The following is a 20568-nucleotide window of genomic DNA, read 5'->3' as shown; positions in this document are numbered from 1 at the left end:
AATTTGTGGAAAAACTTCCAGAAAAGTTTCCAGAAAAGTCAGTCCTGGTATTGACCTCAGAGTGAGATCCAGGCATTCTCAGCAAGGAGATTCATGCACTAAAAAGCAGACTGGTCAAGAGGAGAATTTATAATTTGGGAATTTGTTCCAACAAAAAGATGTGGCCAGAAATGATCACATCCCGGTCACTAGTTTTTAAAGAATTGATTATTCCGGAGGGCCATGGGGCTGTTTTTGCAAACCTTAATATAGCTTTCAATATTCTTGCAATTTTAAAGAACTGGAGTATTTCTTACTATCCTCCACCCCCTTTTGAATTCTAATTATTTTTTCGTTAATTAGAACAAGCTGGAATGGCTGGACATTTCTGGTGGGCCATTATCTCACATTACATTAGACTAACCTCACATATACCACTTCCCTTCTGTGAGCCTCAGCTTCCTCAGCTGTAAAATGGGGAGACCACTGCCATCCCTGCAAAAAAGGGTCACCACAGAATTCAGGCCATACCTCAAATGGTGCGAGACCCCCAAGAAGCACTTTGTGGAGAGTTAATGAGTCCAAAACACCGCCACTTGCATGGCTTTCACATTTCTATGTTCTAGAATTTCTTTTTTCTTTTCTTAGATGGCCTTCACTCTGGGCAACTCTAGGTCACTTGGGTGCCCTCCTCTGCATGAGGAAGAATGATGTGGCCTACCCAAAATGAGCACACGGACTTCAATGAGTCAACCCGGATTCAAACACGTGGCATGTGTATGGTTCTCAGCATCATCCCCAAAGGCTAAAGACAGCTGCGCCCCCCAAGGAGGCGTGTTGGAGGCAATCCTGGCACTGAGCTTAGAACGTGACGATCAGTCCCTGGCTGCATATTGGAGCCTTTCTCACCAGCTCTGAGCTGGCCCACCTCCCTTCTTGTCTGAACTCCCTGATGTCATGACTGTGTCTTACTCATCTCTACACTCCTGGCACAAGGCCTTTGCTCTGGATGAAGGAGGAAGCAGGTTCCTGGGCTGCTTTGTGTCCAAACAATGCTAACTACCCACCTCGGGCTTGGAACTCAGCCATGGATACCAGGTGTCCAGGCCGTGCTTCACCACGGAGCTGGGCCACCTGAGGCCACTTGGCCTGCTGTGAACATCATGAAGCCCACACAGCTCAGGCAGGGTAAGGGCAGAGGTTCTAGGGCCTCAAAGGTGAGGGCTTGCAGGAAGGGGAGCAGGGCCAGAAGAGGTCTCCTGGGCCCATTGGGGCTGACATTCCCCTCTGATGAGTCTCTAGGGGAGAAATATCATAGGACAGGCTGGGGGCCTGGGTGCCCAGGGATATGCTCAGGGCAAGAGCAAGAGAGGCCAAGAATAGAGACCACCTCCTTCGAGGGGGTCCAGAAATGACATGCTCAGAGTTGAGACTCAGGCAGGCCTTTGGGGCTGTGACCTCCCCTGGGCACCCATGTCTGCACCTGTGTCCCCTGGCACCAGGCACTGTGCTGTGATCGTACATGTGTGGCCCTCAGAGCCTTGCGAGGTGGGTCTCATAATCCCCCTTCGCAGATGAGGCAGCTGAGGTTCAGAGAGGCTCTAACTCACCTGAGGCCGCACTGTTGTTAAGTGGCTGGGATGGAAATGGGAACCTGACGGTGACTTCTTTGCCTTTAGAAAGAGAGGAATCAACATGCATTTCAGGTAAGTGAGATTTCTTTGGGAAGTCTCCTCCACTGGGGAAAGAGCACATTTATTGGACACTACAGACATTCTACTTTTGCCAGCTCACTGCATCATTCCTGGCACTACCAGGGTTGGCTGCCATCACCTCCAGTCTACAAATGGAGGACTGGGGTGCTGAGAAGTCCACTGACTCCTCCAAGGTCACATGGTGAGTGCCCGGCACTCTGACTCTAAGCCCATGTTCTTCTCCCTAGAGCACCCTGCTTCCCTGACACACACCAGCACTCTGCGAATTAAAATCTCCCTGAGAGGGGATGCACACAGGACACCTCCAAAGGCAGTCCTATCCCAGGAACAAAGAGAAGGATGAGGAGGCTGGGGGTACCCTTGAGATCTATCCCTGTATTAAATGAAAGGAAGACATACTACCCAGCCAAGACTCCCCTAGCTTTCCTCTACTGTGCAAATCTCTCCAGGAAACCCTGCAAATCCAGTTTTAAAACAAACACCCCCCACCCCCAGGTAGAGAAAGCTCCTTTTGTAATGCACATTGCTCTTCTGACCCAGGAGGACTGAACGTACAGCCCCCTCTTGCTCCTTGGCACAAACACTTGACCACCATCTTGTTCCTGCAAGAGCTCACCAGCCCTGGCAAATGGCTAGGAGCCACGCCAGTGCCAAATCGGCAGTGGCCTCCTTGCTCGAAAAAAGAAGTTAACTGATGGTTGCTAGGGGGTCAATAACACTACAGGAGGGCTGGTTTGATGGGATGGATGAGTCGAATGAGTGCTGGAGACATACAAGTGGACATGATCCCTGGTCAGGTCTTTGAAAGACAAGACTCTGGTCACGATCTAGATCCTAAATGAGAGAACCTCAATACGCCCTGTGACCATTCAGGCCAAGCTGCCAGCAACATTACTGAATCTTAAAGCAAACGTCCAGCTGAGAGGGCTGTCTGAAGGCATAGCCTGGCCACATCTCTTGGAACTGGTGACCTAAGTCTGCATCCCCATAACACGTGACCCCATTTGAGGTTGGTTGGGTCTGTTCCCACAGGCAGGGGAGTATCCCTGCTCCCTCAGAATTGGAGTGTAGGGCTCTGGGGCAGGTCAGAGACACACTGCCTGCCTCAAGGTTGCCAAGGACTAAGCATCAGTTTCCAAGTGAATTTTCCTTCCTCGGGCTTCCCTGAATGGAGGCTTGGACTCTGGGTAATGAGAGCAGGGGCTTGGAGGAAGCACTGTGGCCTCAGGCTCTCTCCAGCAGGGAGGCTCCCAGAGCTCCTTTGGACTGAATGAAGTTTGTCACCAGGTCGTCACTGACTTTAAGGGGCAGCCAGTTCTCTCTTTGGAGGACACTCATCTGCCAGATTCCACATGCACAAAACCCAGTGTCGACTCAGGGTGGGATGGGGTCCAGGAGAGGGAGGGAAACTGGTGGTGGGGGAGGGGGAGACTGCAGAGCCCATGGCAATACCTGGAACAGAGGGCCTGGGACTGGTCAGCCCAAAGCCCACCCCATTTGCAGCTCTCAGTGCACCTGGGCACGGAGCTCTTTGTGGCTATGGCCTCTGAGCTGGGGCATCTGACAAGGTCTCCCATTCGTGCTCGGCCACTGGTACAAAGAACACTGCGCCAGGGGCAGGAGGCCTGGGATCTAGTCTCCTCCTTGTACCTTTGTGTTCTCAGCTGTGGCTCTACTCCTGGTAAGTTCTCCTTCCCAGGAAGAACCCCCCACCCTCTCCCCAACAACAGCATGTAACACTGTTACCTTTCCCCAGCACGCCAGCTCCCTGCTACCTGCTATAATTTTTCCAGAGGAAGTACTATCTCGTCTTTACCTATATATTACATTGTCACTGATTGTTGATTTCCACCCACTGGGATACAAGCTGCATCAGGGAAGGAAGGTAACTCCAGATCACTGATGCTCATCCCCAGAGCCCAAAGGGCCTGACACCAAGTTGTCTGTGGTTTAGTAAATGTTTGCTGAATGACTGAATGTTCACTTGCTGGCTCACTTCATGAGTGACGTTGGTTAAAAGCTACTTGAGGAGCCCCGTGGAGGAGCAGCCAAGGGCCTCACTGAAGCATGATGATGACGGAGCAATGCCTCCCGATGAGAAGCGTCTCCATCAGACATGCGGGTGGCCTCTTGCCTGCAACTAGAGCTCCAATGCCTACAGGAAACCAAGTCAGGGAACTTGGGACATGTGGGGGCTTTTCTGGCCCCAGCTCTGCCCTTAAGCCAGGCCACCCTGAGCATGAAAGAAAGGCAGAGGCTAGAGGGGACAGTGACCAGGGCCAGCCAGAGGTGGGGGGCTGGAAAGAAGCACGGCATGGGCCCAGCTACTCAGCTAGGAGCACTAGCTGCTGCCTGTCTATGCCCAGGCACTCTTATCCCTTCCTGTCTCATGAAGGGCACTGTAATAGGAAGCACCCCTGCCCCCAATGGCCAGGGGAGGCTTTCCAAGCTGGGCAAAAGTGCTGCTCTGGAATTCTGGTGAGGATGATGACAAAAATGTCAGTCCCCACCCAGACAGCTTGCTATCACATGAGCCAAGAATTTGCCTCTTGCTGATGAGAAAACAGAAAATCCCAGACAGGTCAGGAGCCCTGAGGCCAAACAGCTGACCAGGGCTGACCTGGAGGAAGACGCCAGGCATCCTGGCCGAGGCGGTCTTCGGAGGAGCTGCAGGTCAGAGGTGTTTGTGCCGCCCTAGGCCACCTCCTGCTGCCCTGCCTGGGATGCTCCATAGCCTCACTGGGGATACTGGAGGGGGTGGGGCTGATAATATCCCTTGCTCCTTTCTTAGAGACCCTACCTGCACCCTTCTCCCCATAGCAGTGGAGGTCTCAGCTACAAACCAAGAGGCAGCTCCTAATTTTCCACTCAGGCAACAGCAGATGGCTGGTTTGTGCTTCAGCCTAACAGCATGGAAGCAAACGAGCCATGACTCTGATCGGGGACATCTAGCCTTCTGCACCAAGGTGAGCCTGGGGGAGCGAGACAGACCAGGTGTGTTTGGAGGAGCACAGTTTTCGAGGAAGAGACCAAGACCCACTTCCCGAGCGACAGCTGAAGAAGCGGGCTTCACAGCCATTTTCAGGCTCATCCAGCCCAGGGGCCAAGCTTCCTGGAGACCATCGCTCTGCCGCCCCAGCCCGCTAGAGTTCTCAGCTTACTTGGTAGACAGTAAGAGGAGGACAGTACGAGGTAGACAGTAAGTAGAGGAGGACAATGGAAACCATGAAAAGTGCTCCAGAACCCCAGTTTAAAAATTATTCTAGGGTTGCAATTCATGATCTACTTACTTGAAGTTAGCTTCCCACCTCCTCCCCTCCTCTGAGCCAACCTCTTCCCTGCTACTTGAGTCCTCCTTCTAGAACATGGAGCTGTGGCATCAATGGCTCTAAGACGGCAGAATGAAACTCCTTAACATGAAGAGTGGGCTGACTTCCAACCTCAACCGCCACATTTCCATACTTTTATTCCCAAAGCAAGTTGCTCCAGAATCTTCTTTCTGTTCACAGAAACCCTAAATAACTTCCTTTGCACAGGTTAGACCTTTCTAGAACCTTTGCCTCTCTCTTTCCATGGAACCTTTGACACTTGGTTCCCATATTGCCTTCTCTGTGAATCCCCTCCCGGCTTCTCCCCTCTGGGTTCCTATCAACTTGCCTTTTATATCCTCCAGAAGCAAGGGACAGTACTGAAAAGCGGCAGGTTCGTTATGTGAGATTGCCGTTTTGTTGGGTCAAAAACAGCCACAGACTGGCAATCGCCTATTTCTTGCCTAACGCACTGTTTGTCCTCAAAACTGGAGTACGCGAGCTGTGCCCCTGTCCTCCTCGTGTCAGCATCTGGCACACGGTGGCCTGGGATGGGCCCCGGGTAATGCTTGCTGGATGAGCTGCCTGCCCCCGCTTTGTTGCTTGCTCCAACACAGAAACCACCGAATCCAGGACCGCTGGAAAGGATCTTACACGTTTTCATTGCAGCCAAGCCAAGCAGGTTCCCGATGCTTGTCTGTGCAGGTCAAGCAGAGCAGGAGAATATCTCAGAACATGCAGGGAGTGGGGGAAGCTAATTGTTCAGGACGGCTACCTTTCTGGCAGGAGAAACAGAGTCAACAGTCGACGGAGAGGAAGCAGCAGCTGGATCGGGAGACGGAAGGCAGGAGGAAGAAGCCGGAGGGTGAGTGAGAGACAGGCCTTTAGAAAGTAGTTTATTCTGCACAGAACAGAAACAGAGCAAATGGTGATTGTCCCCGGACAGCGCGCAGTGATGCTCGCCTCCACGGTGTAACCCCACGCCTACACATTCAGGGAGGGGAAAGGAAATCCAGAGCTGGGTCTCAGGATGGAAGAGAAGCCTCTGTCTTGGGAGGCCAGCAGGACTGTCTGACTCCTGGATACACTGCATTCTGCTACAACCAACCTGGCTCCCTTCAAAGGAGCAGACCCATCCTGTCTGTGTGTCCATCTGCGACAGAATGCCACAGCGAACTCCCAATCCTTTCACTCTGCAGCATGTCAAGGAGCTGATGCCAACTTAGGAGAGGAGAACCCTGGGGCCACTATGGGGCAGATGGCCACAGCAAGTATCTCTATGGCCCCTGAGACCCAGAAACAAACTAGATACAAAACTTCCTTCCCACGACAATGACTCCGCCTGGTAGCAGAGCACATAGGTCTGGAGGAGACCAAAGGAAAGCAGCTCTCTGCAAGCAAGGGGGCCACTGACACACATGCCCGGTGGCATCACATTAGCAACTCTTCCCTCTCCTTGCCACGCACTCCCTCTTCTTTTCAGCAAGGTTCTAGGTCAGTTACCTGGCATAGAGAGGGCTGTGCTTATTACCAGCCTGAGGCAAAGCCTTTCTGCTTGCCTGATGCTGTGTTTTGGAAAAGCAGAGCACAGGTTAGAGCCTGGAGTTGGCTCATCCCCGTGGTCAGGGCCATGGGGAGATTTCTCCATTGTGCCTCAATTTAAGCCACTGGCATGGGATGCCTGCAACTGACCAGCTTTCCTTCTTTGTATTTCCTCCTAGGAAGCTCAGCGCCTACTCAGGCCTGTCTAGGATCTAACAGCACATGTTTCTGGTCATCACATTTTCCTTTGACCTGAGTCTACATTGCTACCTTGGTCTTCCCTTTGTCATGACTGATCTAGTGTTTTTGCATCAGCTCATCTGCGTCTTTTTTAGACGCTAGCCTGAATTCCTTAGTGGCTTGAAAATCAGTACCTCAGGTACTTATTTTCTTCCACCTGCCATCCTTGTTAGTGACACCCCATCTCGAGCCTCAACCAGACCCACCAGGTCAAAACCACCATGAGCCCAATCTCTTCCTCCTGGAAGAGGAGAAAGGGGGAGTAAATGAAGCTCCGGAGACGGACTCATGGCCACTTTGCCAGATGTGCAGCATCAAGCTTCCTGGGGGGCTCTGAAAGTCCCGTGTTTACCTGCGGGAAATCCCCGTGTCCAAACATGGAAGCAAGGTGAGCCGCCTTCTCCTTAATGTTCTTTTTGTGAAATTCCCTGTTGGCCAAGTTCTGAGCCCTCTTCTGCAGGCAAGGTGAGAGAGGGGCAAGAGAGAGAGACAGTGACAGAGACGATGGTGGCTGCCTCCAGGAGAGCGGCGGGATGAGATAGGAGACAGGGCGTGAACAGTACGAGGAGGAGCCCACCCAGTGCCGAGGGGACAGAGGAAGGAAGGAAGGCGCCCCAGACAGAGACAGAGGAAAAGCCACGGGCAGGGCTTTCACCTGGAGAATCTTGTCCTCCACTTGCTGCAGCCGCCGCAGCACCCCAGAAAGGGCCAGTGCTCCCTGGCAGGTGGGAGGCAGGCCGGCAGGAGCCTCGGGCCCACCGAGCTGCAGGTCCGACTTGGCTCTGGCCCTCCAGGGCCTGTTCGGGCACCCGCCGCCAGCAGACACTTGGTTTAGTTCTCGGAGCACATGCCCCGTCACAACCACCGAGGGGAACTGGGAGAGAAGGAAAGTCAAGCTTCCTTCCCGACTGCGGCCCATTCATACACCCCCACCATGAGCCCTCCCCACAAGGACCAGGGACCAAGGCACAGAAGAGGCCACTGCGAGTCGGATTCCCCGCTAATCTCAGGTACTGACCTTCCTTCCCCTGCCATCCTTGTTAGCGACACCCCATCCTGCCTCAACCCAGACTCACCAGGTCAGAACCACCACAAGCCCAAGCTCAGTCCTCGCTGCCCACAAAAGTCACTTAGGGTGCTTAGAAAAGGCCACCCGAGTTTGGGCCCAACCCCCGGACAGTCTGGTTTAACTGGCCTGGGGGTGGGTAGCAGCTGGCAATACTCTTCAAAAAGCCCTCTAGGTGATTCCTCTGTGCACACAGGCCTAACATCACTGCCATATACCCTCACTGACCTCACCGAGCCTCCACCATGGCAGCAACACCGACCTCCTGCTGCGGGCGAGACATTTCTGAACACTGCACTCAAGAACGGTGATTCTGTTCAAACCCCAAACCCAGAGATGCAGGCTGGACAGAGCCTCGGGCCACGGCTGCCAGCGACCTCCCTGGCCCCAGGGGGCAGGTCCTCATCTGCTTATCTGACCAGCACCAGGGGAGGTCTTCTCCACACCCGGGCCTCATCCTTTCAGTGGTGTGCAGCCAACTGGCCTCCCCCCCTCAAGCTTATCTCACCATCCCTGTCACTTGTCCGTCTACTTAGAAATCTCCTATCCAATTGGCCTGCAAATAAAGCTAAGAGTCCTGGAGCATCCCCCCAAATACCCCAAATCCCCATAAGATGTGGTCTGCTCCCCCCCAAGCAAATAAAGCATCAGGAGCACAGCAGCTGGGCAGACGACATTCAGGGCTGGCACGTATTTCCAGAAGCTGTAGACCTGGTTATTCTTACCTATATGGACTGTACCTCAAGTTCTGTCTGCCTTCCCAGAGAAGCTACCGTTAGCCCTACCTGGGGCGCACAGAGAGACACCAACCCCACCCCTCTGGACCAAAGTCCCCTCTGACTTCACCAAGACAGGGTCCACTGGAAGGAGCCCTACCTGCCTTTTCAGAGGAGGTGACGGGCTGGGTGTGGGCTCCTCTGGCCTGGAGCAGCGAGGGTTAACAGGTGGGTCAGAGAAAGTGCGCAGGACAGGCTTACCTATCCCTGAGACACGGCATTCCTGGGAGGAGGAAGGTGAGTCCCACAAAGCAGCCACAGGAAACACGAAGGAAAAGGAGAGTCAGACACTTGGAGGCAGGAGAGGAAGAGAGGCAGGCAGAGAGAGTTGGCAGTGCAAAGACAGCCCTGGGTTGAGCTCCCACGAGCCAGGCCCAGCAGGGAAACTTGAACCCTGGTTCTCTGTCCATGTGAACAGCAAGTCCTGGAGTCTCCTTCTCTTGGACAACGTGTAAATCCCAGGGAGGCCTTGCTCTTGGCTCAGACCTGGGCCACTGGACCTACACTGCCAGAGCCTATGCCAAGGCCAGGTGGCCAGCCCTGGCATCCTCCTGGAAATGGCCAGGTCTCCTGCACACAAGATGACAGGGACAGCACATTCCTTCCAATGGAAGAGAACCCTCGACTGACACTTCGGGACCCTTAGGGGCCAAACCTCTAGAAGGGGCAATTGAGGAAAATCATCACAAGTCTCAGGAAAATGGTCCCCTTTGAACAGAACTTGGCTTCTTGGGGAAGGCCAGTTTGTCCAGAGGGGCAGCCCCCCTCCCCCATCAAGACCAGGGAGACATTTATGATCACCTGTAAGCCTGATTAACCTAGAGTCTGTCCTTCTCCTGAGAGGAGCCTAATTCTGTTGTACAACAGGTGTTCTCCAAAAAAAAACCAAACCCCTTGTCCCAAGATTTTGCAATTTGATGATGGCATCCCAGAGCAATTCAGAGGAATGAACCACGCAGAACAGACCATGGAGTCAGTCTGAGAACAATCGGCTTGGTGTGTAGCCTGCCCCATGGTAGTCTGCCTCCTTCAGCCTCCCAGGTGCCCTGGTCGGACACCACAGCCCTGCCGGCCTGACCCGAGGGAACATGGAGGAGGGGACGTCAGAGAACACTTGGGGGGGTCGGTTCCCATGGAGCTGAGAGCTATGACTTCATTTCCCCTGGGGTGCCCAGGTCTCCTCCCTCTGGACTTAGACTTCTAGGCAGCCAGGGTCTCTGAACCTCCCTTATGCCGTACTACCGCAAAGCTGGCTGCAAATCAGGTTGTGGTCACAAGGCAAAATCAAATTCTGGATTTCTTCTCCAAGGCAGAATAGGCATCAGCCAACTATGGTCCTCAGGCTGAAGCCGGCCTGCTGCCTGTTTCTGTAAATTAGTTTTGCTGGCGCACAGCTGCGCAATTTGCGTCAGTCCCGCCCATGGCTGCTTTCAGGCTACAATGGCAGAGACAGTAGCCGTAGAGAGATGGGAGGCTCCTAAGGCCTCGAATCTTCGCTATGGCCTAAATGTGCTATGTCGTCCCTCCTGGGACCGCTGATCCAGAAGGAGCCCCAGTCTCACCTGAGCCAGGCCTGGCTGGCATGCCTGAAATCCCCCACTAGGCCTGTACGTTTCTGCTGGCTTCTCAGCAGGTGCTGGTCACCGGGAAGGCAGGTCCAGTGAGCGTCTGACGGGACTCACCTGCCTCAGGAGCGAGGGGTTCCGAGAATTCTCTTCGAACTTGGCCAGCAGCTGACTTGCCATGGACTTGACTTTGTTCTGGCTTCCCACTTCTCTCCCGCTGCTGCCCTCTGGACTGGAGCGCAGGCCGCGGCTGGGATAGGCTGAAGGCTGCAAACGCCGAAGGAGCACATCGGTTATTGGATCCCAGAACCCAGATATCAGAGAGCGGCCCGGGGACACAGGACACCAGACCAGTTTCCTGAAGAAGGACGCCAGGGTCCGAGGAAGCATGGCAGGAGCGGCTGGTGACACCCACTGAGATGATGCTCACATCTTCCCGAGGGACAGGCACACCCACCTGGGAGCCACACAAGGTCTGAAAATGGCCTCTTTCACCCCCCTGCCCAGGGACCTTGGCAATTTACTTCATTTCTCTGAAGCTCCCTCATCTGTAAAATGGGAACCTAGCCCACTTCACCTGGTTGTTGCAGAGAGTCAAATATAATAATAAAGTGACCAGCAAAACCGTTTTCCAATTACACTGAGTGGCAGCGAGAGGTTAAGAGTAGGGGGGGATGAAGGAAGCAAGAGGGGGTGTCAGGCAGGCAAGGCACAGGCTTTGGGTTCCCTTCTCTCCTCTCCTCTGCGCCCCACTCCCAACGTCAACCAGCCCTGCTCTGTGGTCACTATCTTTAAAAAAACTTTTTAATCTGGAAATAATGTCAGATCTACAGAAAAGTTACACAGACAGCACAGAGTTCCCGCCCATCCTTTATCCAGAAGCACCCAATGTTCGCACCTGGAATAATCGTGGTACTATTACCAAAACGAAGCAATGAACATCGGCACGGCTCTGTTAACGAAGCTAGAGACCTGATTCGGGCTACCTCAGCTTCCCAGCGGTGTCCTTTGGGTTCCAGGACACAAGCCCAGGTCCCACATGGCATTTAGCCTGTCTCCTCAATCTCCCTCCTGCATAAGAGTTCCTCCATCTTTCTTCGCCTTTCAAGACCTTGACAATTTTGAAGGACACTGGTCAGCTATTTTGTACAGAGTCCCTCGGGCTGGGTTGGTCTGGTGTTTTCTCATGGTTAGACTAGGGTTATGTGTTCTGGGGAAGATGCCTCAAAGTTCAGAACTGCTTGTGTCCCTGATACCAATGTGAGTGTTGACTGGTGAGGTGCCAGCTATGGTCACTTGGCTGTGCTGTTTTATAAAATGGAGTTCCATGGGAGCCTTCCTGAGCTCATCTGCTAAAACATAAAACTTGGAAAATTACCAGCGTTCGCTGGTTCAATGTTTGCTCTCCTTGCCGAAGGACCTGCTCCCACAGGCCTCAGCAGCAAAAGCCACCATGGAATCAGGTAGGCCATCCGCCTTCCCAGGGAGGCAGGGCCTCTCCCTCACAGGAACAGATGTTCTCAAGACAACAAAGATATGTTCACTTAGAAAGGTCATGGGAAGAGGCAAGCTAAGGTCAATTGATTTTTCTTTTTCTTAAAGATTCCCTAAGAGCACCAGCTCTAAGTGAAACCTTATATGCATAGCCACTTTGAAGTGTTGGATAAACATGGACGGAAGAGTCACTCTCCACTTCAAAGTGCAGAATGGAACTCTGCATATCGCTGTAGTCTTGAGTGGAAAACCATAGGTTTACTGGAGCGTCACTGTTGGCACAAGGCCAAAGTCGTGCAGACTAGCACTGCTCAGATACAAATCACTGCAGGGCTCTTTGAAATGCAGATTCAGATGAGTCCATAGTCTGGGGTGGGCCCTGACAGGCATTTCTAAGCAGCTGCTAGGTGAGGCTGATGCTGCTGGTTCCTGGCCCACACTTTGAGTAGCAAGAATTTGGAAAGAATTACTGCTTAGTGAAGCCTGACTTTAGTACAACAGCTGATTCAGATCAGCCCAGAAACAACCCAGAAGGGCAGGTGCAACCGATTTCTTCCCACACTCTGACTCCTGGGCTGCCAGCAACAGAGAGAGCAAAAACACTCCCTCAAAGAAGCCACGGATGAAGGACAGGAGCAGGTTTCCACCTGAGACATCATGCATCACAGGGAAACTTCTAGGGAGGAGGCAGGGGCAAATCACAGGCACTTTAAGTGAGAGCCAACACCCCATAATCAGGGAAGTGGGAGGTTCCCTCACCCTGTTCATCAGCTTCTGCTTCCTCCTTTCAACTATCTATTCAGGTTCACTAGGGATATTCACTAGGTTCCTGATCACACCAGCACCAAGAAATGGAGAACCAACTGCTCTTGAGAGGATCAAGTAGTCTAGAAAAGGATTGGACAAGCGTGATTTGAATCCATTGGATAAAATGTGTTTGTGCACATTTTAAAACATGAACTGAACTCCAGGGTTCCATTATCAGAGCGCCCCTTTGCCCCTCCCAGAAAATGGGGTAAGAAACAGGCAGCTTCCCCCCACCCCCTAGATTGGGCCTTGTAGCTCCCTTTGTTATAAAAGTCACTGTTTTGAGAACCCATGTCTGGAGAGAGATTAGGTGCTTCGTTTTGACAAAGTAGCCTGTAATTTCTGGCTTTCACCAGAAGGTGGCACTTGTGGGCACCGGGACATTTGCCTTGAAGACAAGTGCAGAAAACAAAAGGCAGAAGTTATGGCTCAAGGACAGGAAGGGCTCCGGGTGCCTGGTTACTAGTCCCCCTGCTAACAGTGATGCTGTGTTGATTAGCACAGGTGCCAGACAGCATGCTCGGCACATTGTATTCCCCTTCGTTTTTAGTCTTTAAAAATCCTGCAATAAGTTGCCTACATTTCCATTGTATCATCTGCCTTTCACAGACATGAGGCACAGCCTGGGAGGCTCTGTTTCTCCAGCTGACACAGCTAGGAAACAGTAGAGGGGGGACCAGAGCCCGAAGGTTTCTCCATCAAGCCAAGCTTGGAACCGAGGGGCTCACGAAAGAGGAAAGGGAAGGGCCAGAGCTGTGGCCACTGGCTGCCAGGCAACCAGCCTTTGCTTAAATGGACACTGTGGGCACAAACCTCATCCAGGTTGTTGAAGCCTTTCCGCCTCCGTTTGTTCATGTCGCTGTCTTCAGTCTGGGTGTCCACCTGCAGTGGCCAAGAAAGTGTCATGAGTTCAGGGTCTGCGAAGTCTGTGGTTCCACCAACCGCCCTGAGGCTCTAGAGCGGGCCTGGCACCAGCCCTGGGGATGCCCCCCGCCTGCAAACAGCTGCTGGCCCAGGAGAAACACGGACACAGGTCACCCTGTTCTGGGACAGACACAGATTTCTATTCAGAGAAGGGAACCTTACCGAACCGGTGTGTGTGAAGGGGGTTCCATCAAAGGGGTGGGAATCACATCCCCAAAAATCATTCTGAAACATCCCTAAACATAAAGAATCCCTGTGACACAGGTGGGGCAGGGACCATCTCTGGGGTGGGTGTGACCCTGGGCTCTGAGCAGTCACAGGCCTGCTGATGTCCCTTGGCATAGCATGCTGCCATAAGGACACCCCCTCCCTCCTGCAACCTGGTGCCACTGCTCACCCCACAGGCAGGGATTCTTGGGGCTCAGAGCAGCTATCTAGCTGCTCTGCATAATTTAATGGCAAATTATGCCCGTCATTTGGTCACCGTTGCAAATGCCAGTAAACCGTATTTTATCAACTCAAGGGGACATCAGATAAGGTCTGAAAACTATAGTGATCACACAGCTCTGTGTGCCCAGGACCGTTTTAATTTGTTTCCCCAGCAAAATTATTTAGTGTGTCCACTTTCATTTTTGAAAGTATCCTGATTAGACAATAAATCACATGGATGCCTTATCATAAGATTTTCCAGCCCACTTTCTGCTGCTTGAATCTGAACACTGAAATCTGGAGAACCCCCACTCTGCACAAGGCCACTGCTGCGACCCTGCAAGGGCCACCAAAGGGCACACGCATTGTCAGTTTTATCTCCTATGGCGGGGGGGGGTGAGCTGCACACATGAAGTGGGCTGTGGGCTGGGTTGGGAACTGGGGGCTGGACTCAGAGCCTCCTCTGTACCCTGCCGGGCAAGTCTATCCTGACCCTGGGGTTAGACCTGTCTATCTACCCACATCTGGTATTTCTGCCACGAGCATCTTTGCTGCAGACAGTTTGGCCTCAAGCACTTTTGCCACAAGCATTTTTACCACGTAACTCATTGGGTATAAAGCAATTTTGCTGTAACAGATACAGAGATAATGGGCTGACAGCTTGAGTTCATTGGCTGATAGACAGCCTGGCTTCATTTCTCCCCCAACACAGTACTCCTGTTTTTATATTACATAAATCTTAGCCCTTGTGATGGTCTCTATGGTGGTGCAGAGTTTTGAACCCGCATTTCCCACAGAACTTTGGGAGGTCTTCTGCTGGACTCGTGACAAAAGGCCAAGGACAAACAACAGGTGGAACAGGTGCTCACAAGAAAACATAACGCTTAGTCACAAATATGCATCCTTGTGTTTGGAAATGGATACGCCCTCTCTCTTTTTTTTTTTCTTAAGAGAGAAGAAGAGTAGGGGCATAAGGGGGAAGAGAGAATCTTAAGCAGGCTTCGCGCCTAGCACAGAGTCCAAAGCAGGGCTTAATCTCAAGACTCTGAGATCATGATCTGAGCAGAAATCAAGAGTCAGATGCTTTAACGGACGGAGCGCCCCAGGCGCCCTAGGACACCTCTCTTTAGGAAGAACGTTTAGTGAAAAGAGAAAACGTGTAATGTCGAACATGGAGATGGATCAGTAAGCAAAGAACACATACTAGCATGAACGAAAGACCGTGAAGACAAGTGCTTAGTTAGGTACGATCTGCGAAATGAAACCAGCTGTTCGCAAGGTGTAGCCATGAATCCACATTACATGTTCTGAAGGAGTCAAATCTTTTGTATTTCACACGAAGTCCTTTTAATTTTGTTATTTGTTTCTTGTGTTTCATTACATCCTTTTTAATGATTGCCCATTTTTTGTTTCTTGTGCTTTTTCTCGTTTGCAGCACAGCTGCCTTACAGCTGATTGGTTACAGAGCAAAAATGCTTGCAGCAAAGATGTTTACGGTGAGACGACCCAGACCCTGCGACCACCGGTCTCCAGCGGGGGCCTTCTCCATACAGCCAGCCCCCTGAGGGCCATGGAATCCCCACCCCCAAGACTCCTACGCACTTGGGCCCTCCAGAGAAGGCCAACTTACATCCCAGCCTTTGTTCCACTGGGCAGGCAGGGGGAAGGGCTGCTGGCCATTCTCTCCCCTCGAACCCAGTACGGCCCAATCTGCCTCACCTCTCCTGCCCTTGCTACACCACGGGAAGGTTTTTTTTACTTCTTGCCTATTCTGCTATAAGAGCTCGGAGCCCCAGCACACATAACTGTGTGCCCACTTGCTCCCAGCAGAAAGCACCTGCTTCCCCAGCTTCTGTAGTCCCATCACCCCTACCCCCTTCCCACATTTAGCAGCACCTTTAATATTTTCAAAGAAAAGATCCACCACAGTTTAGGCATTGATATTTGTTCAAAAATTTGACCCTTCCCTTGTTCAGGGAGCACAAAACAACAGATCAAAGGGCCCTGCCTTCCCTCTAGCATTTTTCTCAGCTTCTAATAAATCATTATTCTGTGAATGGAAATGATTTCAACCCAAACGCTTGGGCAAACACCAAGAGAAACAAATGACTTTATTCACAACAATGTTGGGTCTTAGAGGCGCAGGCCATCTGGGCCCCCAGTTCCACTGCATGTGAATGGCTTGCTGGCTGAGACAGGGGCCTGAGAAAGTACAGGGCGTCCTACCCAACAAGAACACTGCATGCATAATCTTAGGGTTTTCTCTTGTTTTGTTGTTGTGTTGTTTCCACCTTAAATGAAGACTTGGCTTTTCTCTCAAAGAGCGACACCTCTTACTCTCTCTTTTGCATTCAACAGCTCCAGGCTTGAGTGTTCCAACATCGGAGCCAAGGAGAACCAAACCCAGTAGACCAGCCGCAGCTCCTGGGAGGGAGTGTGCCCAGCACCTAAGAAGACCCCAGATCCTTCAAGGGAAATAAAAGAAGCCTGTGGGGCAACCTCCACTCCTCTGATTCACCCTGACCCATAGGACAACAAAACGCAGTCCATATGAAAAGGTTGGCAAAACACATACTCAAACGGTCTGTACTCTTCCTTACGGATTTCTCATGGAAGCACTGATTCTCAACTAAAGAGCGAGGTTAAAACAGAAAGGTGGAGAAAACTCAAACCTAGGGATTTACCTAATATTTTCTTATTTGTATATCTCTATCTGCAAGCCAATGTCACTTTAGTACCCCCATCTCCTTGGACTTTATTTTGCTCTACAAAGAATGGGGGACAAGGAGGAAGAAAACACTTATGGTGCCCAGCCATACACAAACAGTTCACTTTCTTTTGCTATTAATTTTTTCCTGCCTTACCCCCTAAGAACACTTTCTTACCATGATTTCCCAATGACCTGAAAGAGTCCATGCACCAGAGGGCATTTATTAAACTAACTGGTATCTCCACTTTAAAAAAAAAATGTATTTGCTAGTCTGATTATTTATTTGATTGGTACAAGATAACCATGTCCCCCAAAAGCCCAACGCCATGTGATCTTAGCCCAAAGGAAACAACCTTTATATTTTACTAACAAGTATAGCCTAACTCTGGAGAAATTTAGGTATGGGACATAGGAAGAAAGATTGGCCATTACAGGCAATGGCCTGGTTAAGTAGGGAGGCAGCAGGGATATTTAGGCCAATGATACTAGCAGGAAACTCTTCTCTCCTTCAGTAACAGACTAGTAAGGACTCATGAGTTTGAGTTCTGACATGACTTACTTCCCAGCTGTGTGACCTTAGGAAAATCACCTAACTTCTCTGACTGCCATTTCCTTGTCTATTATTTCCTTGCCTGGATATACTATCCAGCTCACAAAGTCCTGTACATAAAACACTTCTTGTAAGGCACTGTATACCTCTTAGGCACTGTTATTTAGATTAATACCAGTTAACAAATGAGAAAACCTTAATTCCAGGTCCAACTTTGACTTTTACTACAGGACAGTTTACAGGCAGGACATCGCGATTTAATGTCCCCACAGGCAAGACTCCCCTTCTCGACGACCAGGCTGAGAATACACGCCCCGTCTTCCTCCAGAGAGAACACAAGGAACAAATGAGATACATATGAGACTGCTTTGCACACCGTAAGGTATCCCGCGATCATGGCTGCGGTGCCGAACCCAGGGTCCGGTCCTGCTAGCTTGACTCATTTTCTCAGGAAACAGGCATCTGCCTTGTCTCGGTACTCCTAAGGGACAGCCTTCCCACTTGGCTGGGCAGGGGCTCTGAACCACAGCACATGTCTGTGCACCGGGTCTTCCCGTGATGCAATTACCGTGACACAATTACCGTGATGCAATGCAGGGCTGACATGATCGGAATCAGTCCGCAGACAAGCAAAGAAACCTTCGGAGAGGTTCAAGCATGTGCCAAATCCCCGGCAGACCTAAATACGTGTTTGTCTGCCTGGCTTCTAACGTACTCTCACTCTGTGAACCGCTCAGAACACCTGGCTGTGTGGCACAGAGGACAGAAGAGTGACTGGCCTGCAAATCGTGGGGGCCTGAGGGGCAGCTCAAAGGCCCTGTGCTAGCTCAGCCCGGCTGCCCGGCACCTGTACTTTTGGCCCTCTGGGACTTTCCCCAAGTCTCCGAGTTGAGAAGCACTAGAAACTTAGAGGAGAGCTCTGGCTGCTGGGTGGGGGTTCTGTGAGAGCAGCTGGGGAAGGGGAGAGGAATTCAGACATTCCACCTAGAAGGGCAGCGTCCTTGGGTAGAGTCCTTGCTTGTCTTGTTCTCGGCTCTACCCCCAGCACCAGGAGTGCTGAGAAGAGAAACCCGCATCAAAGAGGCACCAGGCCGTCTGGATGGAGGAAACGCTTCCTTACTTCACGCGCCTGGCTCTTTGGAAAGTGTCTGTGTGGGAGGGGTGAGGAGAGGAGAGCTGGGCGGGCACCCTGACTGCTGGGACCAGACACCTACACCAGCCACGTCCTGGGAACAGTGCTGGAGGGGAGCCTGTGTCACCATCGGCTAGATGAGAGGATAAACACCCTGCGGCCACGACCCTGGCCTCTGGGATGAGCTTTTCATGAACAAGTGACACCTCTGTGTTATGTTGTCTCGAAAACTGACATCAAGTGTCCTGCGTGTGTCCATACTGTCACGTGTGTGATGACAGCAATGGCCCTAAGTTCAGGCATGACCCACATGCCATAGGCCTAGGAGGGGACATGCGGGAGGACAGAGACCATGTGGGTATGCTCAGATACCGCCTGAGGTCCATGGTAACAGGAGATCTGGAGTCCCCAGCAATTTTCCCAGGTCCCAGGCTTTTGTGCGGGTACATTTAGGATCAGAGGTAGATCTTCAGGAACGAACCAAGGGCTTCTGAAGGGGAACATGGAATCCACAAGCTCTCCCTTTGCCAGGCCTGGCCCTGCGACATTTGCAGCTCACCCATCGACCTCAGCGGTTTGCCACTCACCAGAGGGACAACTCTCTGGGCAGATCGATGGGAAAGTTACATTCTCTGGAAGTAAATAAGGCCCTCGGTGGAGGAAAAGTCTTCTCTTTTGCCTGAAGCTGACCAGTTTTCTTGGGATTTGGATGCTATCTGGGATGAGACAATGATTTGACACCAACCATGAAAACCAGGAAGAGGAAGAGATTTTAAAGGCCGGCTCAGTAGAGAAAAACAGACCCTCTCCAGATTAAGATGCTGTGTTGTGAACAAACATGGGCTTCTCAATTCCTGCATCGAGACGCTCCTCTGAGAGTTCAGGAGGACATAGGGAGGGTCGGAGAGGGCTGAGGAAAGGGGGATGAGGTTGGAGGCAGATGCATCTGTGTGTCCGGATGGTGTGAGTGTGTGTGCTAGCGTGCACTCATGGGGCCACAGCTGGGCCTGCGTCTCTAGTCTATCAGGGCACATGGACAAGGGTGCGGGCGGCTGTGTGCCTAACTGCATGGCCATCTTCTGGGTATAACCACGGTGGAGACTTGATGTGCGTTTTTGGAGTGTCCCAGACAGACATCCTCCATGCCCATCCTGAGGGATGCTGCTGTGGACTTAGTTCTCTCTGCTTGTGAGACATGTCAAGACCAAAGAGCATGGCAAATAGGTTCTCCAAACCAAAAAGTATCCAGATACAAGAAGACTCACAGTGGATGAGGAGGAGGTACTCTGTGTGTGGTCTGATCGGTGCACGGGCACTGAGTGGTAGACAGTGTCTGGGGTATTGCAGTGATGACTATGGCAGAATGTGACCCAGGGGCCTTTCTAACTCGCCAGCCCACTCAGAGGAAGCATTCAATCAAAAATCATGCCCACCTCAGCACTTACTTTAATGACCTAATCTTTCTACCTATCTAAACAGCAGGGCAAATCTGAGACATAAATGAAGCTATGGAGGGGGACTGGACCCCTCTCAGGATGGGCAGACCCTGGGCAGCCCCTCAGGGGGCATGGTTGAACCTCGGCCAGGGCTGGGCCAGACAGAGCTGCCCATGCCCCCTGCATTTTCTAGCAGAGCCAGTGGGAAGTGGGATGAGCACCTCTCAGGCCTCCGAGGGCCTGGCTGGCCTTGCTGACCATTCCCCATGTGACCCAGGGCTGGCCAGACTGTTAGAATTCCGTCATTCTGTAAACAGAGGTGTGGCGAGTGAAAGGTTTCAACATTCCTCTCCAGTTCCCCCTGCTGTTCCCAGTTGTGGGCTAAGTGGTAGAGAAAGCAAGTGGATGGAGAGAGGCGTTCAGTGTTGGGCTCAGACAGTTCCCAGAAAGGCTGCCCTGGCTTGCTCGGTTGGGGAAGCCTGAAGTGGGGAGGCTAGACGGAATGAACCTATGACCTGTCTCCAGAAGACAAATTTCACTCAGTGGGACATGTGGTAGGCCACACAGCCCTCACACAGAGCCTCTGAATGGGGCAGCCTGGGGAGCAGGGGCCACAGTGCCGCTAGGGGCAGTTCAGCCCTTTGGCTGCTCTGCTGGAAGCCCCAGCAGACCGGCACACCTTCCCTCCCCAGCCCTGGCCTTCCTAATCCATTCCCTCCTATAGACAGGGTGAGCCCGCTCCTGGAGTTAGCCCAAAGGCTACAACGTTGCAGGGAGTACAGACCTCAGTGGAAAAAGTGACCGCTGCTCACAGAGCCGAGGCAAAGACAGGAGGCTACGTGGCCCCAGCCCCACCCTGGGGGGGAGGAGCGGGCAGGACCAGGCATGACTGACC

General features: G+C 52.1%; 1 protein-coding gene across 11 annotated transcripts in view; it reads right to left on the bottom strand.

The window, feature by feature from the left end:
• Positions 1-20568, bottom strand: part of LOC116600015 (F-actin-monooxygenase MICAL2) — a 212235-nt gene that overhangs the window by 88228 nt on the left and 103439 nt on the right. For 4 of the 11 annotated variants that reach the window (XR_004289471.1, XM_032359952.1, XM_032359956.1 and 1 more), the window contains exons 16-22: positions 13306-13374; positions 10309-10458; positions 8727-8849; positions 7440-7658; positions 7137-7238; positions 5778-5903; positions 1590-1652 (exon numbers count right to left, since the gene is read on the bottom strand). Coding sequence is in view for 10 of the 11 variants with exons in the window: in XM_032359952.1 (XP_032215843.1) it covers positions 1590-1652; positions 5778-5903; positions 7137-7238; positions 7440-7658; positions 8727-8849; positions 10309-10458; positions 13306-13374 (852 nt within the window). In the remaining variant the exon portion in view is untranslated. Of the gene's footprint in view, positions 1-1589; positions 1653-5777; positions 5904-7136; positions 7239-7439; positions 7659-8726; positions 8850-10308; positions 10459-13305; positions 13375-20568 lie in introns of those variants that run through there. The other 7 variants (XM_032359953.1, XM_032359954.1, XM_032359961.1 and 4 more) reach the window with 4 other exon arrangements.

The sequence above is a fragment of the Mustela erminea genome, chromosome 9, assembly GCF_009829155.1.
Source record: "Mustela erminea isolate mMusErm1 chromosome 9, mMusErm1.Pri, whole genome shotgun sequence".
NCBI lineage: Eukaryota > Metazoa > Chordata > Mammalia > Carnivora > Mustelidae > Mustela > Mustela erminea.
This window is presented reverse-complemented; position numbering and strand designations above follow the sequence as displayed.